This window comes from Panthera uncia (assembly GCF_023721935.1).
Source record: "Panthera uncia isolate 11264 chromosome C1 unlocalized genomic scaffold, Puncia_PCG_1.0 HiC_scaffold_3, whole genome shotgun sequence".
NCBI lineage: Eukaryota > Metazoa > Chordata > Mammalia > Carnivora > Felidae > Panthera > Panthera uncia.
Window position 1 is genome coordinate 108,666,446 of NW_026057584.1, and position 25,266 is coordinate 108,691,711.

At 38.2% G+C, this 25,266-nt stretch overlaps 1 protein-coding gene and 1 non-coding gene across 5 annotated transcripts in view; one reads left to right on the plus strand and one right to left on the minus strand.

Annotated features, from left to right (window-relative positions):
* Window positions 1-25,266, minus strand: part of WDR33 (WD repeat domain 33) — a 106,763-nt gene that overhangs the window by 62,623 nt on the left and 18,874 nt on the right. For all 4 annotated transcript variants that reach the window (XM_049615779.1, XM_049615778.1, XM_049615781.1 and 1 more), the window contains exons 2-6: window positions 6,717-6,943; window positions 4,799-4,867; window positions 4,105-4,209; window positions 1,236-1,331; window positions 898-1,049 (exon numbers count right to left, since the gene is read on the minus strand). In XM_049615779.1, coding sequence (XP_049471736.1) covers window positions 898-1,049; window positions 1,236-1,331; window positions 4,105-4,209; window positions 4,799-4,867; window positions 6,717-6,920 — 626 coding nt within the window. In that variant the 5' untranslated portion in view covers window positions 6,921-6,943. The remainder of the gene's footprint in view (window positions 1-897; window positions 1,050-1,235; window positions 1,332-4,104; window positions 4,210-4,798; window positions 4,868-6,716; window positions 6,944-25,266) is intronic.
* On the plus strand, window positions 24,516-24,622 carry LOC125912058 (U6 spliceosomal RNA). The gene has a single exon (XR_007454609.1). It is a non-coding gene; the product is annotated as a U6 spliceosomal RNA (small nuclear RNA).

Sequence of the window (25,266 nt, forward strand, 5' to 3'; positions counted from 1 at the left end):
AGTCCAACAATTTTTGTTAAGGCTCTGAACGTAGAAACAAGTGACTGCAGCGGATGATGTTTCTATAAAGATGTCAACCTCCTCCCACACATGGGCGGTACGACCGTAAAGAATGCTGCTTAGCTTTATTCTGAGGCTGCAGCAATTCGTCAGGCTTGTTTTTGAAACTTTGTTTTCCAGTTTTACTATGCATATCTCATTGATATGTAAAAATATACAACTCACTGAAAATACTTTAAACTCCACTTATTATTATACATTTGCATAACTGATGTTCTCAACAGTGAATCAGAAGAAAAAGTCCTAGAGTCCTCTTGACAATGGTCTGCTTACAGTTTCAAAGCTTGAAGAACCCATTCATTACTCCATTAACGTTTGCCACATCCAGGGTCACTTGTGAGTTTTTAGTCCTACTACACTTTCCTTTTGAAGTCGTGGCATAACCAAGCCAACCAGGTCTTCACTTAAGCCTTTTTTTCTTGTATTTTGTGTGAACTCTGAAGGTGTTTTCTGTAGGCTTTAGATTTTATTCAGTTGTATAATTAAAGACTGAATTCTTTATTTGGAATGAAAGATTCTTATCTTACACAGTAGGTAATAAAAAGGAATAACGTATACACATTATTAACCATAAATGAAAAGAGAAAACCAGTGCAAAATGCGGCAGACAATACATCTCTAACATATTGCAAAGGCTGATACCGGGACAACACTACTTCAGAAAAGTGCCAGCAAAATGGTGAATGTGTGAAAACAAAGAAAAATATTGTGTTTATAGGGTGCAGAAAGTATCCCAGAATCTGACAGAGCCCATGCATCTCTGCACCCAGAATACACTTAGAGAATAATTTAACCATGACAATAGGGACTACAGAAAATGGTATATTGTGTATAAACCTGGCCTCTCTAATCGCCTCCTTATGTGCCTGGAACATCTTGACGTTGTTCATGTTCGACTGCCAATATTTCACATATCCTCCATGGTCTGCTGTCAACATCCACATGTCATTATGTGACCAAGTCATGGCCCTCACTGGGCTATCATGAGCCTGTGAAAACATAAAACAGTTTAAACATTATATAAAAGAATGTATGACAGAAGGCTTTACAGGAGCAGACATCAACTCACAACAATTACTTGTCCAATTTCAAGTTTAAAACGCCAACAAAGTAACTGTATCTCCAGCTCATTACAGGACCACAGGAGGATGCTACAGTCTGATGATTACTGTTACCTGTAATATTGTTTCAAAATTGAAGGTGAGTCCATTCCACAAAGTGAACTCTCCACTAGAAGCTCCAGTGACCAAACGTCTTCCTTCTGGAGTCCACTAGGAAAGAAAAAGAAGACAGGTTATCCAAGGTCACAATTCCTCAATCTAGTTAATTTTTAAAGCACTTAGAAAGGATTTATAAAATATCCAATAATCACCATTAAATAGACAATACTTTCACTGAATCGTAGTTCAGATTTATAAGTACTTTGTCAGAAAAAAAAAAAAAAATGTTAACACAGTGCAGGGAAAGCTCTAGCACTTTAGCCCATAAACTAAATTAATAATGGTAAATATATTATAAGTACCTGGTTAAGTTACATATACCTACATACATTAAAGAACCTTTAAAAACAAAATTTGCGAAGACCACATTTTTCTAGGATACAAGGCAGGCTAACAAATAAAATGGTCAGTCACCAAAAAAAAAAAAAAAAGAATTACATCTGCTAGTGGACCAATTCAAGCAGAAAAGTTAGTGGTGTTTTATGAAAAAAGCTAATTTAAGGACATCAAGGCTATCAAACTTTTCCTGGCAACTAAATGTACTTTAAAAAGCTCTCCTCTGTTCACAGTATCAAGCAGTCTTATAGTGATCTACTTTCCAAAACATGTAATACAACACTCATGACTAACACTACAGCAATATTTTAATGCCATTATTTGTATACTGAAGGAAATCTGTGACATATGCTTATCAATTCAAAACACAACATTTTTTTCTCAACTTTTTATTTTCAAGTTTCCATGACAGATTACACACTAATTTTCCTTAGACAATGTAAATACATGAAATGAAAATACAACAACTGCACTTTCCAAACTAAAAATTGTAACACATACTTGAAAACTGGAAGTGTGCTTATCAGAATAGCAGGATGAGACACATAAAGACTATTTGGGGGGGTGCCTGGGTGGCTCAGTCAGTTAAGTGTTGACTCTTGGTTTTGGCTCAGGTCAACAATTTCACAGTTTGTGAGTTCAAGCCCCACATAGGGCTCCCCACTGACAGCTCAGAACCTGCTTGGGATTCTTTCTCTCTCCTTCTCTCTCTACCCCTCCCCTGCTTGCGCACTCTCTCAAAATAAACAAAAATTTTTAAAAATAAGGGGCACCTGGGTGGCTCAGTTGGTTGAGTGTCTGACTCTTAGTTCCGGCTCAGATCATGATCTCACTGTTTCCAAGTTCAAGCCCCACATTGGCTTCTGTGCTGACAGCACAGAGCCTGCTTGGGATTCTCTCTCCCCCCACCCTCTCTGTCCTTCCCCGACTTGCACGTGCACTCTCTCTCAAATAGATTAAAAAAAAATTTTTTTTTTAAAGACTACTTGGTAAACCTGGCTTTTTACTGCTTACCTGCACATCACGACTTTGACTATTATGAATAAAATCTTCCTACTTTCCTAGTTCCTGTTATCTGCTATGGATTGTAACCAAGTAAATACTACAGGCAACCAACTATATAGGCACAGGACCCTGTTTTTATGTTTTAATTTCTTATAATTTGGACTCTGCCTCCACTATGTGCAAGTGTCTCCTAAGATCTTACAGTTTGATCACCATATAAGAAATTTATCTAATGAACTCCAACAAATAAAGTTTTACCCTTCTGTACTGTGATGCAAAACGCTCAGATTTTATTCATTTCAAAAGATGTTCTGGGGCGGCTGGGTGGCTCCATCAGTTAAGTGTCTGACTTTGGCTCAGGTCATGATCTCACAGTTTGTGATTTCGAGCCCTGCATCGGGGTCTGTGCTGACAGGTCAGAGCCTGCAGCCTGCTTTGGATTCTGTGTGTCCCTCCCTCTCTGCCCCTCCCCTGCTCATGTTCTGTGTGTGTGTGTGTGTGTGTGTGTGTGTGTGTGTGTGTGTGTCTGAAAAAAACTAAATAAACATTAAGAAAAAGAATGTTAAGGGGCGCCTGGGTGGCTCAGTCGGTTAAGCGTCCGACTTCGGCTCAGGTCATGATCTCACGGTCCGTGAGTTCGAGCCCCGCGTCGGGCTCTCTGCTGACAGCTCAGAGCCTGGAGCCTGTTTCAGATTCTGTGTCTCCCTCTCTCTGACCCTCCCCCATTCATGCTCTGTCTCTCTCTGTCTCAAAAATAAATAAACATTAAAAAAAAAAATTTTTTTTAAATATACATTTTTTAATTTCATGCAAATGTATGGAGTACCTACTATGTACCTTAATGGAGCTAATATTTATGGTTGACCATTGGTCTTTAGCTCTTCTCAGGTATTTTCCTTACTAGTGACACCTAACAGTCTTCATTAACCCTGAGATGCACTTTCTTTTTAATTTTTTTTTTTTTCAACGTTTTTTATTTATTGTTGGGACAGAGAGAGACAGAGCATGAACGGGGGAGGGGCAGAGAGAGAGGGAGACACAGAATCGGAAACAGGCTCCAGGCTCCGAGCCATCAGCCCAGAGCCTGACGCGGGGCTCAAACTCACAGACCGCGAGATCGTGACCTGGCTGAAGTCGGACGCTTAACCGACTGCGCCACCCAGGCGCCCCTATGAGATGCACTTTCTAAACAGCAGCAAAAGCATCCCTATTCAAGAGCAAGTCCGAGACCTGCTGCAATATAGATCCATGGCCTGCGCAGAGAATTCTATGGAAATTGTAACATGAAGAACAATCCAAAAGCAGTATCTTACTCAATGTCGCTATAGTGGGTAAGTGGGTATTTCAAAAGATTTATTAGCAACACACTAATGTTCATACCAGATATATATTTAAAATAATTTAATTTTCTCTGTCCTGTTAAGTATATGTACAGATTAACTCAGGATTAACTTTTCCAAAAAACATCCAAAAGAATACTTACCCTAACAACAAATACGGGACACTTTACTTTATTTGTTGATGTTCGAACAAATTTTGTTGTTACTGCATTCATAGGATTATTCAACATCCCTATAGGTGGGACCAGCTACAAAAAGAGAAAATTGGGTTTTAAAGAGCTCCTGATTATGCACAGAGCATAAACCAGGGACAGAGCAAGGTAATTATTTCAACATGTAAAGACAAATTCAAGACTATACAGGACTTTCAAAAAAAATATTATTATAGATAATAATCAGTCAGTATTAATTAAATTTAAAAAACTGAGACACAGGACAGTTAAATGCCCATTATTAATAAACAAACAAAAAAATCAAGTACCAGATTTCACCAATTACCTCTCAAGGTCAACATAATAAAAACATGTTTCACAATAAGCCAAATTTAAAATTAGCTTTTGTATTCCACAGACTTTGAGGTAGTGCAGTCTTTTGTTAGACATGGCTTTAAGCCCCAAATAAAAAGTTCACCCACCATTAGAGTACAAGAAAAATTTTAATTGAGATAAAAACCAATGGAGTACATACATGTTATATTATCTCTTTAGGAATCTTTTGTTTTAATTATAAATCCGTAAAAAGAAAATTCCATGTTGCATTTGAGGTCACATAGTTTTAGGTTCAAATGTCCAAGCAAAGAGGTTTTATTAAACTAGTGTGACACATCTTAATACTCACATCATTATAATAACCTGCGTCAGGCTGAACTGCCCGCATGTCTCTCTGGTCTCTTTGCCATATTCTATTCTGTTTGAAATAAACAAATTAATTAATTAACATATGGCGCATTATACTCAGTTTCAAACTAAAGTAAGCATTAACAGAATGTAAGCTGCTATCAAATGGGGAGAAAATAGGATTAAAACCTTTTCACAGGTTCTAACACAAAGATAACAGTGGGTATCTTAAAGAGATCTTATCCTAGGGGTGCCTGAGTGGTTCAGTGGGTTAAGCACCAGAATCTTGATTTTGGCTCAGGTCATGACCTCTGTTGGTGAGGTTAAGCTACACCTTGGACTCTGCACTGACAACACAGAGCCTGCTTAGGATTTTCTCTCTCCCCCTCTCTCTGCACTTCTGCCACTCATGTGCACACAGCACTCCTTCTCTCTCTCAAACACAGAAAAAAATTTTTTTTCTATGTTTGTTTATTTTTGTGTGTGTGAGAGAAAGAACGAGCATGAATGGGGAAAGGGCAGAGAGAGAGGGAGAGAGAAATCCCAAGGAGACCCTGAGCTCCCAGCACAGAGCCTGACGTGGGGCTCAAACCCACAACGTGTGAAATCATGACCTAAGCCAAAACCAAGAGTCGGACGCCTAACCAAGCAACCCAGGTGCCCCAGAAAATTTTTTTTTTTTAAATCAGGGGCACCTGGGTGGCTCAGTCAGTTGTGTCTGACTTTAGCTCAGGTAACGACCTCACGGTTGGTGAGTTCGAGCCCCGTGTTGGGCATTGTGCTGACAGCTCAGAGCCTGCTTCAGATTCATTCATTCTCTCTCTCTCTCTCTCTCTCTCTCTCTCTCTCTCTCTCTCGCCCCCTGCCCCTCCCCCCGACTCATATTCTGTCTCTCCCCTTCTCTCAAAAATAAACATTTAAAAAAATTAAAAATTAAGAGAGAGAGAGAGAGAGAGAGAGAGCTCTTACCCTACCTACATTGCTTAGAATCTCCCTCCTCTCTTTACTACACCTCATCCCCAACCAATCATCCAAGATATTGCTGACCATTCTCACCGTACTTTAATAAAAGGAAAAAGAATAAGGGATAGATAGGCAGATGTCTTCAATTTCTTCAAAATCCTCAGCACAAAACAATTTCTGGTATCCTGCCCTTGGTTGTCTTAAGACATCTCAAGCTCTCTTAGACTAGTTTTGCAACTGAATTACCTGGAAAAAACTAAATCTGTCTTCACCTCTGAATGAATCTTTTTCTCATGTCTGCAACATACTAATTATATCCAATATGCCAACAGGTCTTTAACAGGTCTCAGGTAAGAAAAAGCAAACATTTTCTTCATTGGAGGCCAGAGAAGACCAAAACCTGATCAAAGTAATAGGGTTAGTAATCAAAAGCGAGTCACAGAGACTAATTCCTTGGTGAAGACAAGTAAATAAAGAACTCAAAGGGAGAAAGATCAGACAGAGGTTTCTGCAGACCCCTATCCTGCCTGTGAGTGCCACCCCCCAGCAGGGCCTGAAGAGTCCCTGTGCCTTGCGCCAGAGCCTCAGACATGCAGAACCGCTATTCTGAACGTGTGTTCTCACAGGAATATCCTCATATTGGTAGTGTCAACATTTCATATGTACGTGGGTTTAACAAGTGTCTTAAGGCTGGCCTAGGGATTAAAGTACCATTTTCTGAGATTTGCTATGAACTTTAGAACAAGGCATATTTCTAAATTAGAGTTTAAATTTCACAATTTTTGAGAAGACTCACACATGCAAAGAGTCAAAATGTACTGGTGACCAGCTGCACTCTGGAACTGCACTCCATCCCATTAATCCAAGGACACAGCTACGCTTATAACCCTGTATTTTAAAAACTTTCTTTTTTTAAAAAAACACAAAGTTTGATCATCAGAAGCACATTAACTTACCTCCAAATACTTAATTACAGATGGATTATAGTCTATGGTTTTTCGGTTTACTGCTTTCCTCATCCGTTTTCCATCAAAAGTAAGCTGTTGCATTGCTTGCTGCTGGGCAAAATCAGGTCGCTTATAAAAGAGTTGTCGAGGTGCTTGGTGTTGGAACCTTGGCATATGGAAAAAACGAGGAGGAGAACCAATTTCTGTAGCCATGGTGAAGTTTTCGTTCTAGGACACTAGGGTAGGGAAAAAGTACTTTCACTACAAACATCAGCACTAAGCACTGCTTGAAAATATTTTTAAATGAGTTATTTTTTACACTTCTCTTCCTTTTTCAAATAAGTATCATTTCTAGCTTTTAGTCAACCTATTTACAAAATGAACTATTGGATTTAATGGCAGAGACCAGTTATATATTTTAAAAAGGTCAATTCACAGAATAAGTGCTAATAAGCATTTATTATAAAATTCAGGCTGACGGAAGGAAAAAACCACAGTTTTTAACAGTGTGGGGTGTGTGTGCTGAGTATTGTGCATGTGTGAGGTAGGGGGTAGGGTAGAACCACTGAGAACCGTTCACATTGTTAAAATGAAGTTTTCAGGAGGCGTCTGGGCAACTCAGTCAGTTCAGAGTCTGACTTTGGCTCAGGTCATGACCTCACAGTTTGTGGGTTTGAGCCCCACATCAGTCTCTGTGCTGACAGTGCAGATTCTCTGCCTCTCTCTCTCTCTGCCCCTCCCCAACTTGTGTTCTCTCAAAAAAATATATAATAATTAATTTTAAAAATGTGTGTGTGTGTATATATCTATATCTATATCTATATCTATATCTATATCTATATCTATATATGAAGTTTTCAGGGCACTAGGGTGGCTCAAGTGGCTAAGCATCCGACTTCATCTCAGGTCATGATCTCACAGTTCGTGGGTTCGAGCCCCATGTTGAGCTCTCTGCTGTCAGCACAGAGCCAGCTTCAAATTCTCTGTCTGCCTCCCTTTCAGCCCCTCCCCTGCTCACACACTCTTTTCCATTAGAAAAAAAAAAATTCTTTTTGTTTAATGTTTATGGGGGCACCTGAGTGGCTCAGTCGGTTGAGCATCCGACTTCGCCTCAGGTCATGATCTCACAGTCTGTGAGTTTGAGCCCCACGTCGGGCTCTGTGCTGACAGCTCAGAGCCTGGCTTTGGATTCTGTGTCTCCCCCTCTCTCTGCTCCTCCCCAGCTCTCTGTCTCAAAAATAAATAAAAACATAAAAAAAAATTTAATGTTTATGTATTTTTGAGAAAGGAAGAGAGACAGAGTGCAAGCAGGGGAGGGGCAGAGAGAGAAGTAGACACAGAGTCAGAAGGAGGCTCTAGGCTCTGAGCTGTCAGCAGAGCACCTGACTCAGGGCTTGAACTCAGGAGCCACGAGATCATGACCTGAGCCAAAGTCAGACACTTAAGTGATTCACCCAGGTGCCCCCCAAAATAAACATTTTTTTAAAATAAATAAAAATATTAAGCTTATCATAAAACCCCATTTTATTTATGCAAGAATAACTAAAAAAATGTTTAAATCTGGGGGGCATCTGGATGGCTCAGTTAGTTGAGTGACTGACACTTGATTTCGGCTCAGGTCATGATCCTGAAGTTCATGAAATCGAGCCCCACATCAGGCTCTGTGCTGACAGCACGGAGTCTGCTTGGGATTCACTCTCCCTCTCTCTCTGCCCCTCCCTGACTTGTGGGCTCTCACTCTTACTCAAAATAAATAAATAAACATTAAAAAAAATTGTAAAAAAAAGTTTTCTTTTTCTTTCTAATTTTTAATCTTTTTTGTCCTTTCAAATTTCCTAGGAATAGTGTAAAAAGAGCAATAAACTATCCTATTTCATATGAATGTGGAAAGTATGTATATCTAATTTCAGGATCAAAACAACTACCACAAAAACGTGTTTCTCAGCATTGTGTATTTACATATTCATACAAGCAACACTAACATCTGAACAGAAAAAATATTCTCTTGATTTCGACTCAGGTCATGACATCAGGTTCATCAGATGGAGTCCTACATTGGGGCTCCGTGCTGAGCAGGGAGCCTGCTTAGGATTCTCTCTCTCGCTCCCTCTGCCCCTCTCCCCTGCTTGTGCTCTCTCTAAAAAAAAATAATAAATTGTTTTAAAAAGCTCAAAAATAAATAAAAATCAAATGAACATCTTTAGGGGTGTCTGGCTGGCTCAGTCAGTAGAGCCTCCAACTCTTGATCTCAAGATCATGAGTTCAAGCCCCAATCTAGGCATGGAACCTACCTAAAATAAATTTTTAAAAACAAATAAACAAACAAACAAACATTTTTAGGGGCTACACTTCAAGGAACTATATACCACCAAATGGAGAAAATGAAAATAAGAGCTTTATCCTTCATAATTACTGTGATTTCTACTTACTCTATTATTCACTTAAGCTACATTAACAGAACAACTTAAACTACACTCACGTTTGTCCCCAAAGCATGTTCATCTATCTAGTGTGGAGGGAAGGTGGGACAAGAAAGAAACTAAGGTACAGAGAGGACAAGTAATTTGGGTATGATTATTAAACACTACATACTAACAAGAAAACCAAATGGCTAAGGAAAAAAAATCCACATGAAACAATGAACTCATCATGTCTTTATTGTACACACAAGCCTTCAATGTTTCAAGCAATAAGCAAAATTTCATCAAGTGCCTACTTTATATTATACCCTGCACCACATATAGCATATCATTCTGATTTACTGAGTATCACTTCTAAGTTCAGAGAACAGATTTCAGACCTTGTGGTGGTTGGACCCATCTCTATTTTTGGCAAATACAAAGACTCCTGAGTTCACAAGAGTTTGCAGCATATTCTTAGCCTTCAAGCTTTCAACTACTCCCCAAAAATAAGCAAACCACTCAACTTTCTGCCTATGTGTTCTCAACCTGGACAAGGAAGTTAATGTACATAACTTCCAAGATTCTTTTTGCTCAAAGATACTATTTTAAATGAAATCTACTATTCTGTTAGCCAACACAGTGACTAGTCTGTTGAACAAAGTGGAATATCCAGACTTAGTTCTCCACTGTTTGTGCACACAAGTCTATACCAGCATTATAATTATGGTTCTTGTCGCAACTGACACAAAGTAACAGGTTTTGTAAGCTTCATCATGTGGCAATTATACCAAAATTATACCTGAAGATAGAAAAGTGAATAGAAAAAAACCGTAAGTGCTTTCCTTCAATAACAGTCATTACAAATTTCACATTGTAGAACTGTGCTAAACAAGAACTCATTTTATTAAACCTAAGCCTCCAAATAAAGTAACAAAAACTGTACATGAATGCTAACAAAGCCTCAAAAATTATGAAACAAATAGTACAATGAAGAGAAAGAACAGGAAGGTATTCATTAGTAAGGGTAAGACTTAAGTTGGAAATTAGATAGAAAAATTAATATAGGGTAATGAGCAGGCACTACCAAATGTACTGAGGCAGTTCCCAGCCATGAATACACACACATTTAGAAATTGCTGAAACAGTTGAAAAATCTCCATGGCAAAGGGAAGCATAATGAGAAATTCAATTCATTTCAACAATTTATCAGTGAGCACTAACTACCTGACAGGTTCAAAAGACACACACACACACACACACACACACACACACACTGCTATCAAAAGACTGACAGTTTGTAAGTAGGTATTGTGCCTGACTACAGTAGCTATGGCAGAATTTGGTCCAATAATCAAATCAAGTAATTCTTACCATGTCAACCAGTAATCAGAGCTTCTGATCACAAAAAAAAGCTTGTTTTCCCAAACTGAGATGAAATAATTCTAACCAAGAGCAAATTATCTATGTATTAAAGAGCTAGGATAGCAAGTACAATAAGTATGGAACTTTTAAAAATAATAAAAGGTTTTAAGATCCCCACATGATTAACACAAACCTGGATTCCACTGTCAGAACCTTAGCCTGGAAACCTCTATTTTAAGATTATTGATCTCCAGGGGCACCTGGGTGGCTCAGCTGGTTAAGCGTCTGACTCTTGATTTCAACTCAGGACATGATCTCACAGTTTTGTGATTTTGAGCCCTATGTCAGGCTTTGTGCTGACCATGTAAGCATGCTTAGAATTCCTCTTTCTCTACCCCACTCATGCTCTCTCAAAATAAATAAATAAACTTAAAAAAATTTTTAAGACTATCGATAGCCAAACCAGTAAGTACGTCCTGGGATGAATAGTCTACCCTAAATGAGATCTGATACCTACAAAGTCCCAGAACTTTGAGGGGACCTACATGAGTGGTAAACAAGGCCAGTAACAAAAGCATCATCATGATCTCTTTTTCTTCACTGCCCAATCTTTAATAAATGTGAATCCTCAACAAATTAGGAGAAATTATAATGAGACCATTCAGTTTTTTAAAGAATAAACAAGACAGCTGTTTATATAAGTAGTTTTTAAAAGTTCACATGATTCTGTATCTTGACTGTGGTAGCAGATACACGAACCTATCCAAAAGGTTATATCTGATTGTACACTGTCATTTATGTGACATTCTTGAAATAACAAAATAACAAAAATGGAGAACAGGAGTTAGGGATAGGGAAGGGGTGTGATTATAAAAGGGGAACTACTGTGGTGATGAACTGTTAAGGATCTTGACTGTGGTGGTAAATACACAAATATATACATATAATGAAATTACAGAAAATTACTCACACGAGCACCAGTAAAACTCAAGAAATCTGTATAAGATCTACAGATTAAAATCAGTATTAATCTCATCTTGTGATATTGTGCTATCATTTCCAAGCTGTTACCCCCGGGAGAAATTAGACAAAGTACATGGGACCATTAGGTATTTTTTTTTTATTTTTTTAAATTTACTTTTTAAGACAGAGCATGAGTGGGGATGGGGCAGAGAAGAGAGGGAGACACAGAATCTGAAGCAAGCTCCAGGCTCCGAGCTGTCAGCACAGAGCCCAACACAGGGCTCAAACTCACAAACTGTGAGATCATGACCTGAGGCAAAGTTGGATGCTTAACCAACTGAGCCAGTCAGGCGCCCCATTTGGTATTTTTCTTCCAAATGCACTAAACATACAATCATCTCAATAAAAATTGATTAAAAATGTTAACATGAGGGGCACCTGGGTGGCTCAATCCATAAAGCATCTGACTTCAGCTCAGGTCACAATCTTGCTGTTTGTAGGTTTGAGCCCCACACTGGGATCTGCACTGTCAGCTTAGAGCCTGTTTCGGATTCTCAGCCTCCCTCTCTCTCTGCCCCTCCCCCATTTGGGTTTTCTTCCCCCCCCCTCCCCCCCCATCGGGGGCCTGGGTGGCTCAGTCGGTTAAGTGTCAGACTTCCCCTCAGGTCATGATCTCACAGTTCAGGAGTTTCAAGCCCTGCATCAGGCTCTGCACTCACAGGGACAGCCGGCTTTGGAGTCTCTCTCTCTGCCCCTCCCCAGTTTGCACCTTCTCTCAAAATAAACTTAAAAAATAAAAAAATAAAGATTCTATCTCTCCCCCTCTGCCCCTCTCCCCTGCTCACTTGTTTGCTCTCGGGGGGGGGGGGGGGGGAAGGAAAGAAAAAAAAGAGCATTTTAAGACTACCATAAATTTGTTGATAAATAAATTGTACGTTAAAAAGCAAATTTTTTGAAATGTTTATTTTGAGAGAGAGAGAATATATTAGTGGGGAGGAGCAGAGAGAGAGGGAGCCAGAGGTTCCAAAGCAGGCCCTGCACTGACAACAGCAAGCCCAATCCAGGGCTCGAACTCCCAAACCATGAGATCATGACCTGAGCTGAAGTCAGACATTCAACCAACAGAGCCACCCAGGCACCCCTAAAAATCAATTTTATTTAACTCTCAGTGTAGGAGTTTTCCAACTTTTATAGCTTTCAGCCAGTTTCAACTGCAGAACTCTTCATAACCTGGGGTAAGGAGCTTGCACTGCATACTTAGCTGTGAAGTTACTGAAACATTTTAGTGGATACTGAACTTGACCAATTTAACATGTTACTTAATACTATACTTGGGCTTTTAGATTGTTTTCTGTGCCATTTCAAGAGCTTTTACATATAATCCACACGTGAACATAATTCTGGCTGTCGACTTAATTAGAAAATAATTCAATATTCCACAAGTGTGATTCTGGGATACAGAAATCTGTACTATCAATTGTTTCAATGGAGATAAACTCAGTGTGGTTTTTCCCCTTGTCATTAGCATACAAAACAAGAGAGCTTTTCCATTTTTATGTGTTTTTTAAACTGGATTATGTATTAACTTACCAACTATTTAAGCCAATAAAAACTGAACAAACGAAGTCTCACTGGATTACTGAATTCATCTTTGCAAAAGTAAAAATGATGCAACATTTTCTAGATAAAGTAATCTCCTAAACTAGGAATAAGGAATTCAAAGATTCAAGTATGAGCCAAAACCAGCAGTTCCCAAAGCCAGGCTTTAAGTCTCTCATCTTCATTCTGATTTAACTGTATGGGATATAAACCAAGCAGCAGAGATTTTTTTTAATGTTTATTTATTTTGAGGGAGAGAGAGCAGGGAAGAGAAAGAGATAGAGGAGAGAGTGAATCCCAAGCAGGCTCCACACTGTCAGCACAGAGCCCGACGAAAGGTTAAATGAGAAAAACCACGAGATCATGACCTGAGCCAGAATCTATAATCAGGCGCTTAACCAACAGAGCCATCCAGGCACTCCGTGAGCAGCAGCGCTTTTTAAAGCGTGAATCAAAAAAAAAAAAAAAAAAAAAAAAAAAAGCGTGAATCATCAAACAACCACAACCAAGATGCAGAACCCTCTGTTATCAATCTCCTATCACTACCCCTAATCCCTGGCAACAACTGATGTTTCCCATTACTGTAATTTTTCTCTTTTGTTGAATGTCAGATAAATAGAATCACACACTGTGTACCTTTTTGAGTCTGGCATTTTTCACGTAGCTTAACACTTTTGATATTCACCAATGTTGTAGCAAGTACCAATAATTCCATTTTTTTAAGTTTTATTTATTTACTGAGAGAGAGAGAGAGAGAGAGAGAGAGAATAAGCAGGGGAGAGGCAGAGAGTGGGAGAGAGACTCCCAAACAGACTCCACACCATCAGTACAGAGCACAACACGGGGCTCAATCCCATAAACCATGAGATCGTGACCTGAGCTGAAATCAAGAGTCAGATACTTAACCGACTAAGTCACCCAGGTGCCCCCCACCAATAATTCCTTTTTTATTATTGAATTCTATGGATATACCACATTTTGTTTATCCATTCTCCAATTCAGGAGAATGCCTGTAGCACTTGACAATTTGAACAAAATTGCTACTGACATTCACATGTAGTTTTTGTGTGAACTGTTAAGTCTTCATTTTTCCTGAGTAAATATCTAGGATTGAAACTACAATGGTGGAGGGCGCCTGGGTGGCTCAGTTGGTTTAGCGTCGGACTTCAGCTCAGGTCATGATCTCGTGGTTTCATGAGTTTGAGCCCCATATCAGGCTGTTTGCTGTAAGCACAGAGCCCACTTCAGATCCTCTGTTCCCCTCTCTCTTTCTGCCCCTCCCTCACTAGTGCTCTCTCTCAAAAATAAACATTAAAAAAAATTTTTTTTTAATTAAAAAACAAAACTACAGGCTCATGGAAGTTTTTGTTTAACTTTATGGGAAGCTTTCAAAAGATTTACCAAAGTGGCTGTACCATTTTGCATTCCCACAGCAATGTATTGTATGTGGGAATGTGTGTGTTCCAGTTGCTCTACATCCTCACTAATACTTAATATTGTCAGCTAGGGAGAGAAGGATTGTTTATTTTCTTAGTCACCCTAACAAGCGTACAGTCACATCTCACTGTGGCTATAATTTGCATTTCCCTAATGACTAATGATGCAGAGAATCTTTCAAGTCCTTACTTGCTACCCATACATCGTGTCCAGTGAAGTTTCGGGTTCAAATCTTTTGCTCATTCTTTAATTCGGTTTTTTTCTTATTATAGAGTTTCAGAATTATTTCTGTACTCTACATATAAAATCTTTGTCAGATATGTGATCTGCAAATATCTTCTCTCAGTCTGCCACTTCTTTTCACTCTCTTCAGAGTATCTTTCAAAAAATGGAAGTTTTTATCTTTTTTTAAGTTTATTGGGGGGAGGGGGAGAGAGAGAGAGAGAGAAAGAGAGAGAGAGAGAGAGAGAGAGAGAGAGAGAGAGAGAGAGAGAAAATCCCAAACAGGCTCTGCACTAGCAGTGAGGGGCTCAAACTCATGAACCATGAGATCATGACCTGAGTCGAAATCAAGAATCACACCACAAAGAGTGGAAGTTTTTAATTTTAACGACATCCAATTTATCAATTTATGTTATGCTTTTGGTCATATGTAAGAAATTTCATCTAAGCCAAGGTTACAAAGATTTCTCTCCTTTGTTCTCTTCTGCCAATTGTATTATTTTACATTTTACATTTAGATCTCTGATCTATTTCAGTTCATTGCCACATTAGGTATAAGATAGTTTAAAATTCTTTTTTCTCATATGCTGTCCAATTGTTCTGACTCCATTACGTGGAAAAAAAGGCTATCTTTACTGAATTGCCTTTACACCTTTATCGAAATCAACTGACTGCATTTTTTCTATGGGTCTACCTCAATACCCTGATCACTATAACTTCACAGAAGGTCTTGAAATCAGCTACATTTCAGATCAAATCCTCCAACTATGTTGTTCTTTATCAAATGGTCTAGCAATCTGTGTTCTTCTGCCATTTTATAATTTTTAAAAGCAGTTTATCATTATCTACAAAAAAAAGTGTTACTGATTTTGATCTGGGTGCACCAGGCTGAGGAGAAATTACATTTTAACAATACTGAGTCTTCAAACCACAAACAGTAATTCTCTACAAATATTTAGGCCTTCTTTGATTTGCTGCATCAGTGTTTCGTAGTTCTAGACACACAGATCCTGTATACACTTTGTCAGATTTACACCTATTTTTGGTGCCACTTAAGTGGTACTGTTTTTTACTTATTTCCATTCCTGGTTGTTCATTGCTAGTATAAACAAATACAATTAATTCTTATACATTGTGCATATATTCTGCAACCTTGCTAAATTCACATGTTGGTCCTAGAATCTCTCTTGTAGATTCCTTGAAGTATTCTACATAGACAATCATTATCATCTGCAAATACGGGCAATTTATTTCTTCCTTTCTGTTCTAAAAACTTTTTATTTCTTTTTTTGCCTTATCACACTTCTCCATCTTAAAGGAGAAAACATTGTCTTCACTAGTAAGCATTATGGCATTAGCTATATACTTTTGTAGATGCCCTTCATCACATAAAAGAAAAACTCAATTCCTAGAATTTCTAGTTTGTAAGAATTTTTATCAAGTATGAAAAATTTTGTCAAATGCTTCTTCTCCATGTACACAGATGATCATATGGCTTTTCTTAGTCTTAATACAGTGAATAAGCCTCAACAACTTTTAAATGTGGAACACACTTGCATTCCCAAGATAAATCCCACTGGTCATGATGTATCATCCTTTTAATATATTGGTGGAATTTAACTCACATCTTGTCGTGACTTTTGCATCTATGCTCATGAAGAATATTAACATAGTTTTCTTTTCTTGTAACATCTTTATCTGGTTTTATTATCAAGCCTCATATAATGAATTGGGAAGTATTCCTTCTAACATTTCCTGGGAGACACTGTGTAGATTTGGTATCTTTTCCTCTTACATGTTTGGTAGAATTCACTTGTGAAACCATCTGGATGGACTTCAAGTTTCCTCCACTGGAAGGTTTTAAACTATGAATTCAGTTTCTTTAAAAGAAGACTATTCTAGGGCACCTGGGTGGCTCAGTTGGTTAAGCATCCAAATCTGATCTCAGTTGAGGTCTTGATCTCAGGGACATGAGTTCATGCCCCATGTAGGTCCCCATATTGGTCACGAAGCCTACTTAAAAAAAAAAAAAAAAAAAAAAAAAAAAAGATGAAGACTATTCCAGTTATCTATTCCTTCTGAGTGGGTTTTGGTAGTTTGTTCTTTGAAGGAATTGAGCAGTTTCACTCAAGCTGTCACATTTTGGGCATAGAGTTGTTCATGGTATTCTTATTATTGTTTTAATGTCTATAAGATCGGTAGTGATAGCTCCTCTTTCATTCCTGATATTGTTAACTTGGTCTCCTCCCTCACTATCCATGCTCTGCTTCTATTAAACAGTCTGTCATTCTTTCAAGTAAAACACCAGGTTCTGTAAAAAGTGAATATTAATATTAATATGAATATTAAATAATTTCCTCAGGGAACTACTGTACTTCTGTAAATAGCAAAAGTGCTTTATCCACACTTCCCATTTCATCACACACTATCCATTAGTCTGCTTGGCTTGCCATAACAAACTAGTACCGACTGAGAGGCTGAAACAAAAATTTATTTTCTCACAGTTCTGGAAGCTGAAAATCTGAGATCAGGGTGCCAGCACAGTCAGGCTCTTGGTTTGCAGACAGCCACCTTCTTGCTGTGTCCTCACATGGCAGAAAGAGACAGCAAGTACTCTGGTGTCTCTTCTTATAGGGACCCATCAGGAAGCCCCTACCTTCATTCCCTCATTTAAACCTAATTATCTCCCAAAGGCCAGATTTCCAAATCCCATCACATTGGGGGTTAGGGCCTCAACATATAAATTTTACAGAGACATGATTTAATCCACAGAATGCTCTATTTAAAAAAAACATATATTCAAGGTGGGTGGGAGGATGGGTGATACAGGTAATGGGGATTAAGGAGTACACTTGTCATAATGCACACTGGATGATGTATGGAATAGGTGAATCACTACACTGTACATCTGAAACGAATATAACACTGTGTGTTAACTATACTGGAATTAAAATAACTTGAGGGGGAAGGAGGCCTGGGTGGCTCAGTTGGTTAAGCATCCAGCTTAGGCTCAGGTCATGATCTCACAGCTTGTGAGTTGGAGCCCCACATCAGGCTCTCTGCTGTCAGTGTGGAGCCCACTTTGGATAAATAAAAAATAAAAATAATTATAATAATAATAAAAAACAAATTGGGGCACTTGGGTGGTTCAGTCAGTTAAGTATCTGACTCTTGATTTCAGCTCAGGTCACGATCTCATGGGTTTGTGAGTTTGAGCCCCACATCAGCCTCCATGCTGGCCATGCGGACCCTGCTTGGGATTCTCTCTCCCCCTCTCTTTCTGCCCCTCCCCTGGGCATACACGCGTTCTCTTTCTCAAAATAAATAAATAAATTTTAAAATAAAATAAATTAGAGGCGCCTGGGTGACACAGTTGGTTAAGCATCAGACTTCAGCTCAGGTCATGATCTTGCGGTTCATGGGTTTGAGCACTGCAACACACTCTGTGCTGACAGCTCAGAGCCTGGAGCCTGCTTCAGATTCTGTGTCTCCCACTCTCTCTGCCCCTCCCCCATCGGTGCTCTCTCAAAAATAAGCAAACATTTAAAAAATTAATTAAATAAATTAAAAACGCAAAACCAAAGTGGCGCCTGGGTGGCTCAGTCAGGTAAGTATCCAACTCTTGATTTCGGCTCAGGTCATGATCTAACAATTAGTGAGTTCGAGCCCCAAGTTGGGCTCTGCACTGACAGTGTGGAACCTGCTTGGGATTCTCTGTCTCCCTCCCTCTCTGTCTCTCTCTCCCAGAAATAAACATTAAAAAAAAAAAAAAAAAAAAAATATATATATATATATATATATATATATATTCTCAAGGGTTGATATTTAATTAAATTATTTTTAATGTTTTACCAATAACATTCTCAGGTGAAATTGACTTTTTTTCTTTCCAACTACCAGTATAAGGTGGTAGTAAACATAAAATGACTATTAGTAGAAATTTGATACCACTGCCTTGAACCATGCTAAGGAGCCAAGAGCTTTATCCATTACTGCTTTCACACCATACATACAAATGTCAACATAGTAAAAAGGCCTAATAATATCTTAGTATTATGAAAGTAGTTCTGACCTTAATTTGAAAACTTGCCACTGCTATACAGAATTAAATTCAAATAACTAGCACAGAAGAACTTATTACAAACTATGAAGTACATTATTAATTTAAGATATTACAAATTACAAGAAATTATTAATTTAAGATATTATTACAAATTACAAGAAATTTCACAAGAAACATAACCAATAAAACCTGACCAATTCCTAAGCTTTCAAGTTTATTTATGAAAATAATAAAGTTATGCTTTCAACTTGATGAATATACACCTTAGAAAGAAATGGGAAATTCCACAGAATCTAAAAAGAACAAATAAATAAAACTATCTTGGTTGGAATGAAACAAACAAACAAACAAAGCAGGCCAGTGGTATGCTATAAACACTCTCAAATTTGTTTATGCTTGTATCACTTATAAAAAGATATGCCAGGGGCGCCTGGGTGGCTCAGTCGGTTAAGCGTCCGACTTCAGCTCAGGTCACGATCTCGCGGTCCGTGAGTTCGAGCCCCGTGTCGGGTTCTGGGCTGATGGCTCAGAGCCTGGAGCCTGCTTCCGATTCTGTGTCTCCCTCTTTCTATGCCCTCCCCCATTCATGCTCTGTCTCTCTCTGTCTCAAAAATAAATAAACATTAAAAAAAAAATTTTTTTTTAAAGATATGCCAGAAACACTATCAGTGATGGCTTCTGGGGAAGGGAATTAGATGACTTAATGTAAGGAGGAGAAGAAACTTACTCAACACCTTTTGAATTGTAGGTGTTCAAATTCTATTTGAACCATCTATTATATGTGTTACCGCCCAAAATAAATGAGATTTGTTTCATTGGTAGTATTTAATGTTCCGGTGTATTAAAAACTCAATGTAAAACACTGTAAAATTTCACCATCTCACTCAACTTAAAAAACAGAAGTCAGAATTCAGTTTTGTTTTTAAGAATATATTTTTCCAGGGTACCTGGGTGGCTCAGTTGTTAAATATCTGACTTCACCTCAGGTCATGATCTCATGGTTTGTGAGTTCGAGTCCCACATCAGGGGAGCTCAAGCCCCACTTCGGGTGAGCCTGTGCCCCGCTCCAGGTGAGCATGAGCCCCAGATCCGGTGAGCTCAAGCCCCGCTTCAGGTAAAACACAAGGCCCACTTCAAATAAGCCCCGCTTCTCTCTCTCTCCCTTCCTCCCTCTCTCTCCTCTGTCCCTGGGATTCTCTCTCTCTCTCTGTCCCTTGCTCACTTGTACCCTCTCTCCGTCCACAAGAACATATTTTTCCATTTCAGTATATAGTATTATGTATTATCATTCTAAAGCAGTAAGGGTCCTATTTGATCTCCTTTAATGAGTAGATAGTATCCATTTATAAATGACAAAAATACAAGTTTAATTGCATATTCTATTTGGGATTAAGTTTTCAACCAAAAACTTGGGATAGTTTTTAGCTGGAAGCTCTGTAAGACTGAAAAACATGCTTACATGCTTGACATCTATGTGATAGGTCTCTCCAAATGGAGAATTCAGTTCAATACAGTTATTTCTGGAGAACTGACAGTTTCACTAGTACATTATTTCAAACACACAGACAAATAAGGCACAAGTCTAACAACTATTTTATTTGGAATACCATTTTTAATACTTTTAACCAAAATTAATTTTAAATGGAAAATATGACTGTCAAAAAAACTGTCCTTTCACATGTGCTTACACAATACTGGAAGAGAAAAGGAAGACTTATTCCAGATTATGTGACTGTTTATCTGTTTAGATAAACTAACCTTGGGGGCGCCTAGGTGGTTCAGTCAGTTAAGCACCTGACTTCAGCTCAGGTCATGATCTCGAGGTTCATGGGTTCGAGCCCCATATCAGGCTCTCTGCTGACAGCTCAGAGCCTGGAGCCTGTTTCGGATTCTGTGCCTCCCTCCCTCTCTGTCCCTTCCCCACTCGCACACACGCTCTTTCAAAAATAAATAAACATTAAAAAAAATTTTTTTTTAATGTAACTAACCTTGATGGAACCCTGATTTAAAAAAAGAAAATGTTAAACAAGTGTCAGTGAGGATGTGGAGAAAAGGGATACCTTGTACATTGCTGGTGGGAATGTAAATTGGTATAGCTACTACGGAAAACAGGATAAAGGTTCCTCAAAATATTAAAAACAGAACTACCCCAGGATCAAGGAATTCTACTTCTGGGTAATTATCCACAGAAAATAAAACTACTAATTTAATAAGATATATGCACCCCATGTTTACAACCTAAGTGTCCATCAACAGATGAAAGGATAAAGAAAATCTGTGTGTGTGTGTGTGTGTGTGTGTGTGTGTGTATGCAATACAATATTTGGCCATAAAAAAGAATGGAGTTTCAACATAAAAAAGAATTGCCAGTTTCAACAACATGGATGGACCTTGAGGAAACTATGCTAAGTAAAATAAGTCAGAAAAAGACAAATACTGTATAGGTGAAACTTACATGTGGAATCTAAAAACAAAACAAACAAACAAAGGCCAAGTTCATACATTTAAGAAAACAGATTAACAGACTGGTGGTGACCAGAGGCAGGGGATGAAGGTGGGAGACATGGGTGAAGGGGATCAAAAGGTACACCACTTCTAGTTATAAAATAAATATGTCATGGGGATGTAACGGACACTTGTTAATGGACACTCATTAACAATACTGTATTGCATATGTGAAAGCTGCTAAGACAGATCTTAAAAGTTCTCATCACAAGAAAAAAAAATTTGTAACTATGTGAGGTGATGGCTATTACTAAATTTGTGGTGATCATTTTTCAACATATGCAAATACTGAATTATTTGTACACATGAAACTAATATAATGTTATATGTCAAGTATACCAGAATTTTAAAAATATAGTGCAAAAAAAGTTATACAAAATAATTTATTGAATTTATATATAGTTCAATTAGGTAACCTGGGTAAATAAAGTTAGGTAAATAGAATTTATCTGCCACATTAGATAAACAGAATACATATTAATATTAGGTAATTATTGCTAGTTTTCTTTTCTTACTGCTATATGGTTAAGAAAATCTCTTTATTACTGCTGATGATGAACACGGAGGTTTTTAGAAGTCTGCATCTTTCAGAGCTCATAAAAAACCTAAATGAACAAATTAATCCCTCTCTAACGACTATTAGAAGTCACTTGAAGATCCTGTTCCATCTCAATATCACATTATTATGGACACTGATGATCCCATTATATATGCTGAGTCAAATCTGTATTGTCTATTACATAACTTGCATATTTTTAAGCCTTGGTCCACTGTGAAAACAACACATGGTAATAACAGATTATCTGATAAAAGAGGAGAAAATAGGGGCATCTGGATGGCTTAGTCAGTTAAGCATCTGATGTCAGCTCAGGTCATGATCTCACAGTTTGTGGGTTTGAACCCCACATCTAGCTCTCTGCTGTCAGCACAAAGCCCACTTTGGATCTCCTGCCTCCCTCTCTCTCTGCCCTTCCCCCCCTCTCAAAAATAAATAAACATTTAAAACAAAAGAGGAGAAAATAAAGTAGAAAATAAACATACCACCATTTGCCATTAATCATGTGTACAATTGTGGATTATGTACATTTTTATTCTTTTTTCACATTAACAATTACAATTTAAGAGTTTTCCACATTACAAAACTCTTTGTAAATGTTTTTAACAACTTCCTAAATGTTCCACTAAGAATATGATTTACTTAAATGTCTCAATGCTTAGTAAAGGAAATGAGCCTCCACCATCTCTTCTTTAATAAGATCTCAATTCACAGACAATGTCCTCTATGCTGTATTTGCCAATGGAAGTGGACAACAATTACCTTGGGTTTGTTTGGTGATTATAATTTCAGGTCTGTCACTCTTGTGACACTGGTGGACATTCAAAGGAAGAGAGAAAATATATACAATCATCTCAACTAATTTTTACTTCTAACAGGTAAACGTAAGTAGCAGTGCAGGGGTGATCTGTTTCCTGTACCGTGACATGCAAAAGGCTCTCCTAATAATCCACATTCAAACTGAAGAGGAAAACTGAAATCTCTAATGAAGCTGTATGTATTTATGAGTATCAATGAATAAAAACTGCTTGGATGGTTTACCTTTAAAAAATCTCATTGCTGGATTTTTTAAAAGTATTTTTAAAATTTTTTTAAATATTTATCTTTGAGAGAGAGGGAAAGACACAGTGCGAGTGGGTGAGGGGCAGAGAGAGAGGGAGACAGAAAATCTGAAGCAGGCTCCAGGCTCTGAGCTGTCAGCACAGAGCCCAATGCGGGGCTCGAGCTCACAAGCTGTGAGATCATGACCTGAGCCAAAGTCAGGTGCTTAAGTGACTGACCCACCCAGGTGCCCCTGGTATTTTTATACAGAAGCACACATAAGATTATGTTTCAGCTGGTCTTATGCAAATGTCATCCAAGGCTCACAAGAATCTAACCCTGTATTTCCCCTAGGAACAACCATTTAGTATTTGCTAATTCAGTGTCATAACAATATCACAAAATATTATTGCCATGAATAACAGGAATCAACTAGAGCTGGGAATACTTACTATTAACAGGGAAAAAATAATAGAATTGGATGGGAAAGACAGTGCAAGAATGTTCTCATTCTCTTTTTAATCTCTTCCAACTATAAGAGCCCCTTTCCTCAAGTCAGTCTTAGAAGCAAGTTCAAGATACACAAGAAAATTGTACCACTCTAATACTATTCACAACTCCTCCACAGAACACCTAAGCCTTGGGGGGAGAGGAGTACAAAGCATTTGAATAAAAAGTATAAGGAACTAGGAAAGCTAACTAAGACTCTATTTGAGGCTCTGATAACTTCCCTGCCAATGCTGGAGAACTTTTTGACACTGTGATTTCTTTTTTAAAGTTTTTTTGGGTGGCTCCTGGGTGGCTCAGTCAGTTGGGCATCCGACTTTGGCTCAGGTCATCTCACAGCTTATTGGTTCGAGCCCCACGTCGGGCTCTGTGCTGAAAGCTCAGAACCTGGAGTCTGCTTCTGATTCTGTATCTCCGTCTCTCTCTGCCCTTCCCCCGGCTCGCATTCTCTCTCAAAAATAAAAACATTAAAAAAACATTTTTTTAATAAAGTTTTTTTTTGGAGGGAGGGGGGCAAACAGAGAGAGGAGAAAATCCTAAGCAGGCTCAGCACTGTCAATGCAGAGCCCGATGCAGGGCTCAATCTCACAAACTGCAAGATCAAGACCTGAGCTGAAATCAAGAGTCAGACATTCAACTGACTGAACCACCCAGGCACCCCAATATTTTGATTTCTAAAATGAAGGAATAAAATTAAGGACCACTAATATCACTCAATACTTAAAATTTGTAAAGCACAGAATGATTATGAATTATAATCCTGTATTTGATATTCAAGAAAACTTTTGCTATTTTTAAACCAGGTTACAACTGGCTGTGATTTCCAAAAGTACCTTTGTATATTTACAAATTTCAGAAAACCATTCTATGATTTAATAGAGATGAACAGAGGCAAACAAAAAATGTCTTACAAAAAATTTTGTCTTGCAAAAAAATCTTTCAGTCAAGTTCACAGGCATAAGCAGCAGAGAGGAAAAAAAAGACTATTACTTCAACCTATCTGTAACACGAAATTTTATATAACCATTTAAAATCTCGAAATATTTTAAACAAATTGCACATGATCTAATGTTAAGTGGAAAAATCAGATTGTGAATAATTACAATTACTTTAAAAGAACCATACACTTTTGCGCAAAAGCCAAAAAATAGGTGCTCACTTCAGCAGCACATATTCTAAAACTGGAACAATACAGAGAAGATTAGCATGGTCCCTGCACAAGAATGACACACAAATCCGTGAAACGTTCCGTATTTAAAAAAAGGGGGGGGGGGGAGGCAGAAAAATGGGAAGGAACACATAAGAAAGGCAACAAAGCATGGGAGTTACGGTAAAATTTTGCTGTCTTCTTTATACCTTCAGTTTTTCTAAGCTGTCCACAACAGATGTGGATTACTTTTACAAGAAGGTAGGAATGGTGTTTTCTTTTTAAAATGCTCTTCTGGGGGCACCTGGGTGGCTCAGTCATTTGGGTGCCCAACTCTTGATTTCACCTTGGGTCATGATCTCACAGTTTGTGGGGTCCAACCCTGCATAGTACAGAGCCTGCTTGGGACCCACTCCCTCTCCCCTGACCATGTTCTCTCTCAAGTGAACAACAACAAAACTCTTCAAAAAATTAAAAATGCTTCTCTAATATCTCTAACTTTGCCAAATACTCCCACAACCACTGTTAACTACAACCAAACCACTGTTAGTTAATATATTCCTATACTGATGCTCTCAATTTTTTGTTAATTTATTCTTACCTATTATGCTCAATTTATTCAGCAGTCTTTGAACTCCCAAAATATACTATGCATAATCCTAGAAAGCATACATCACACTGGTAAACACACACACACACACACACACACACACACACACACACAATCTTTCTACCTAAACTTCAAATTCCTTGTA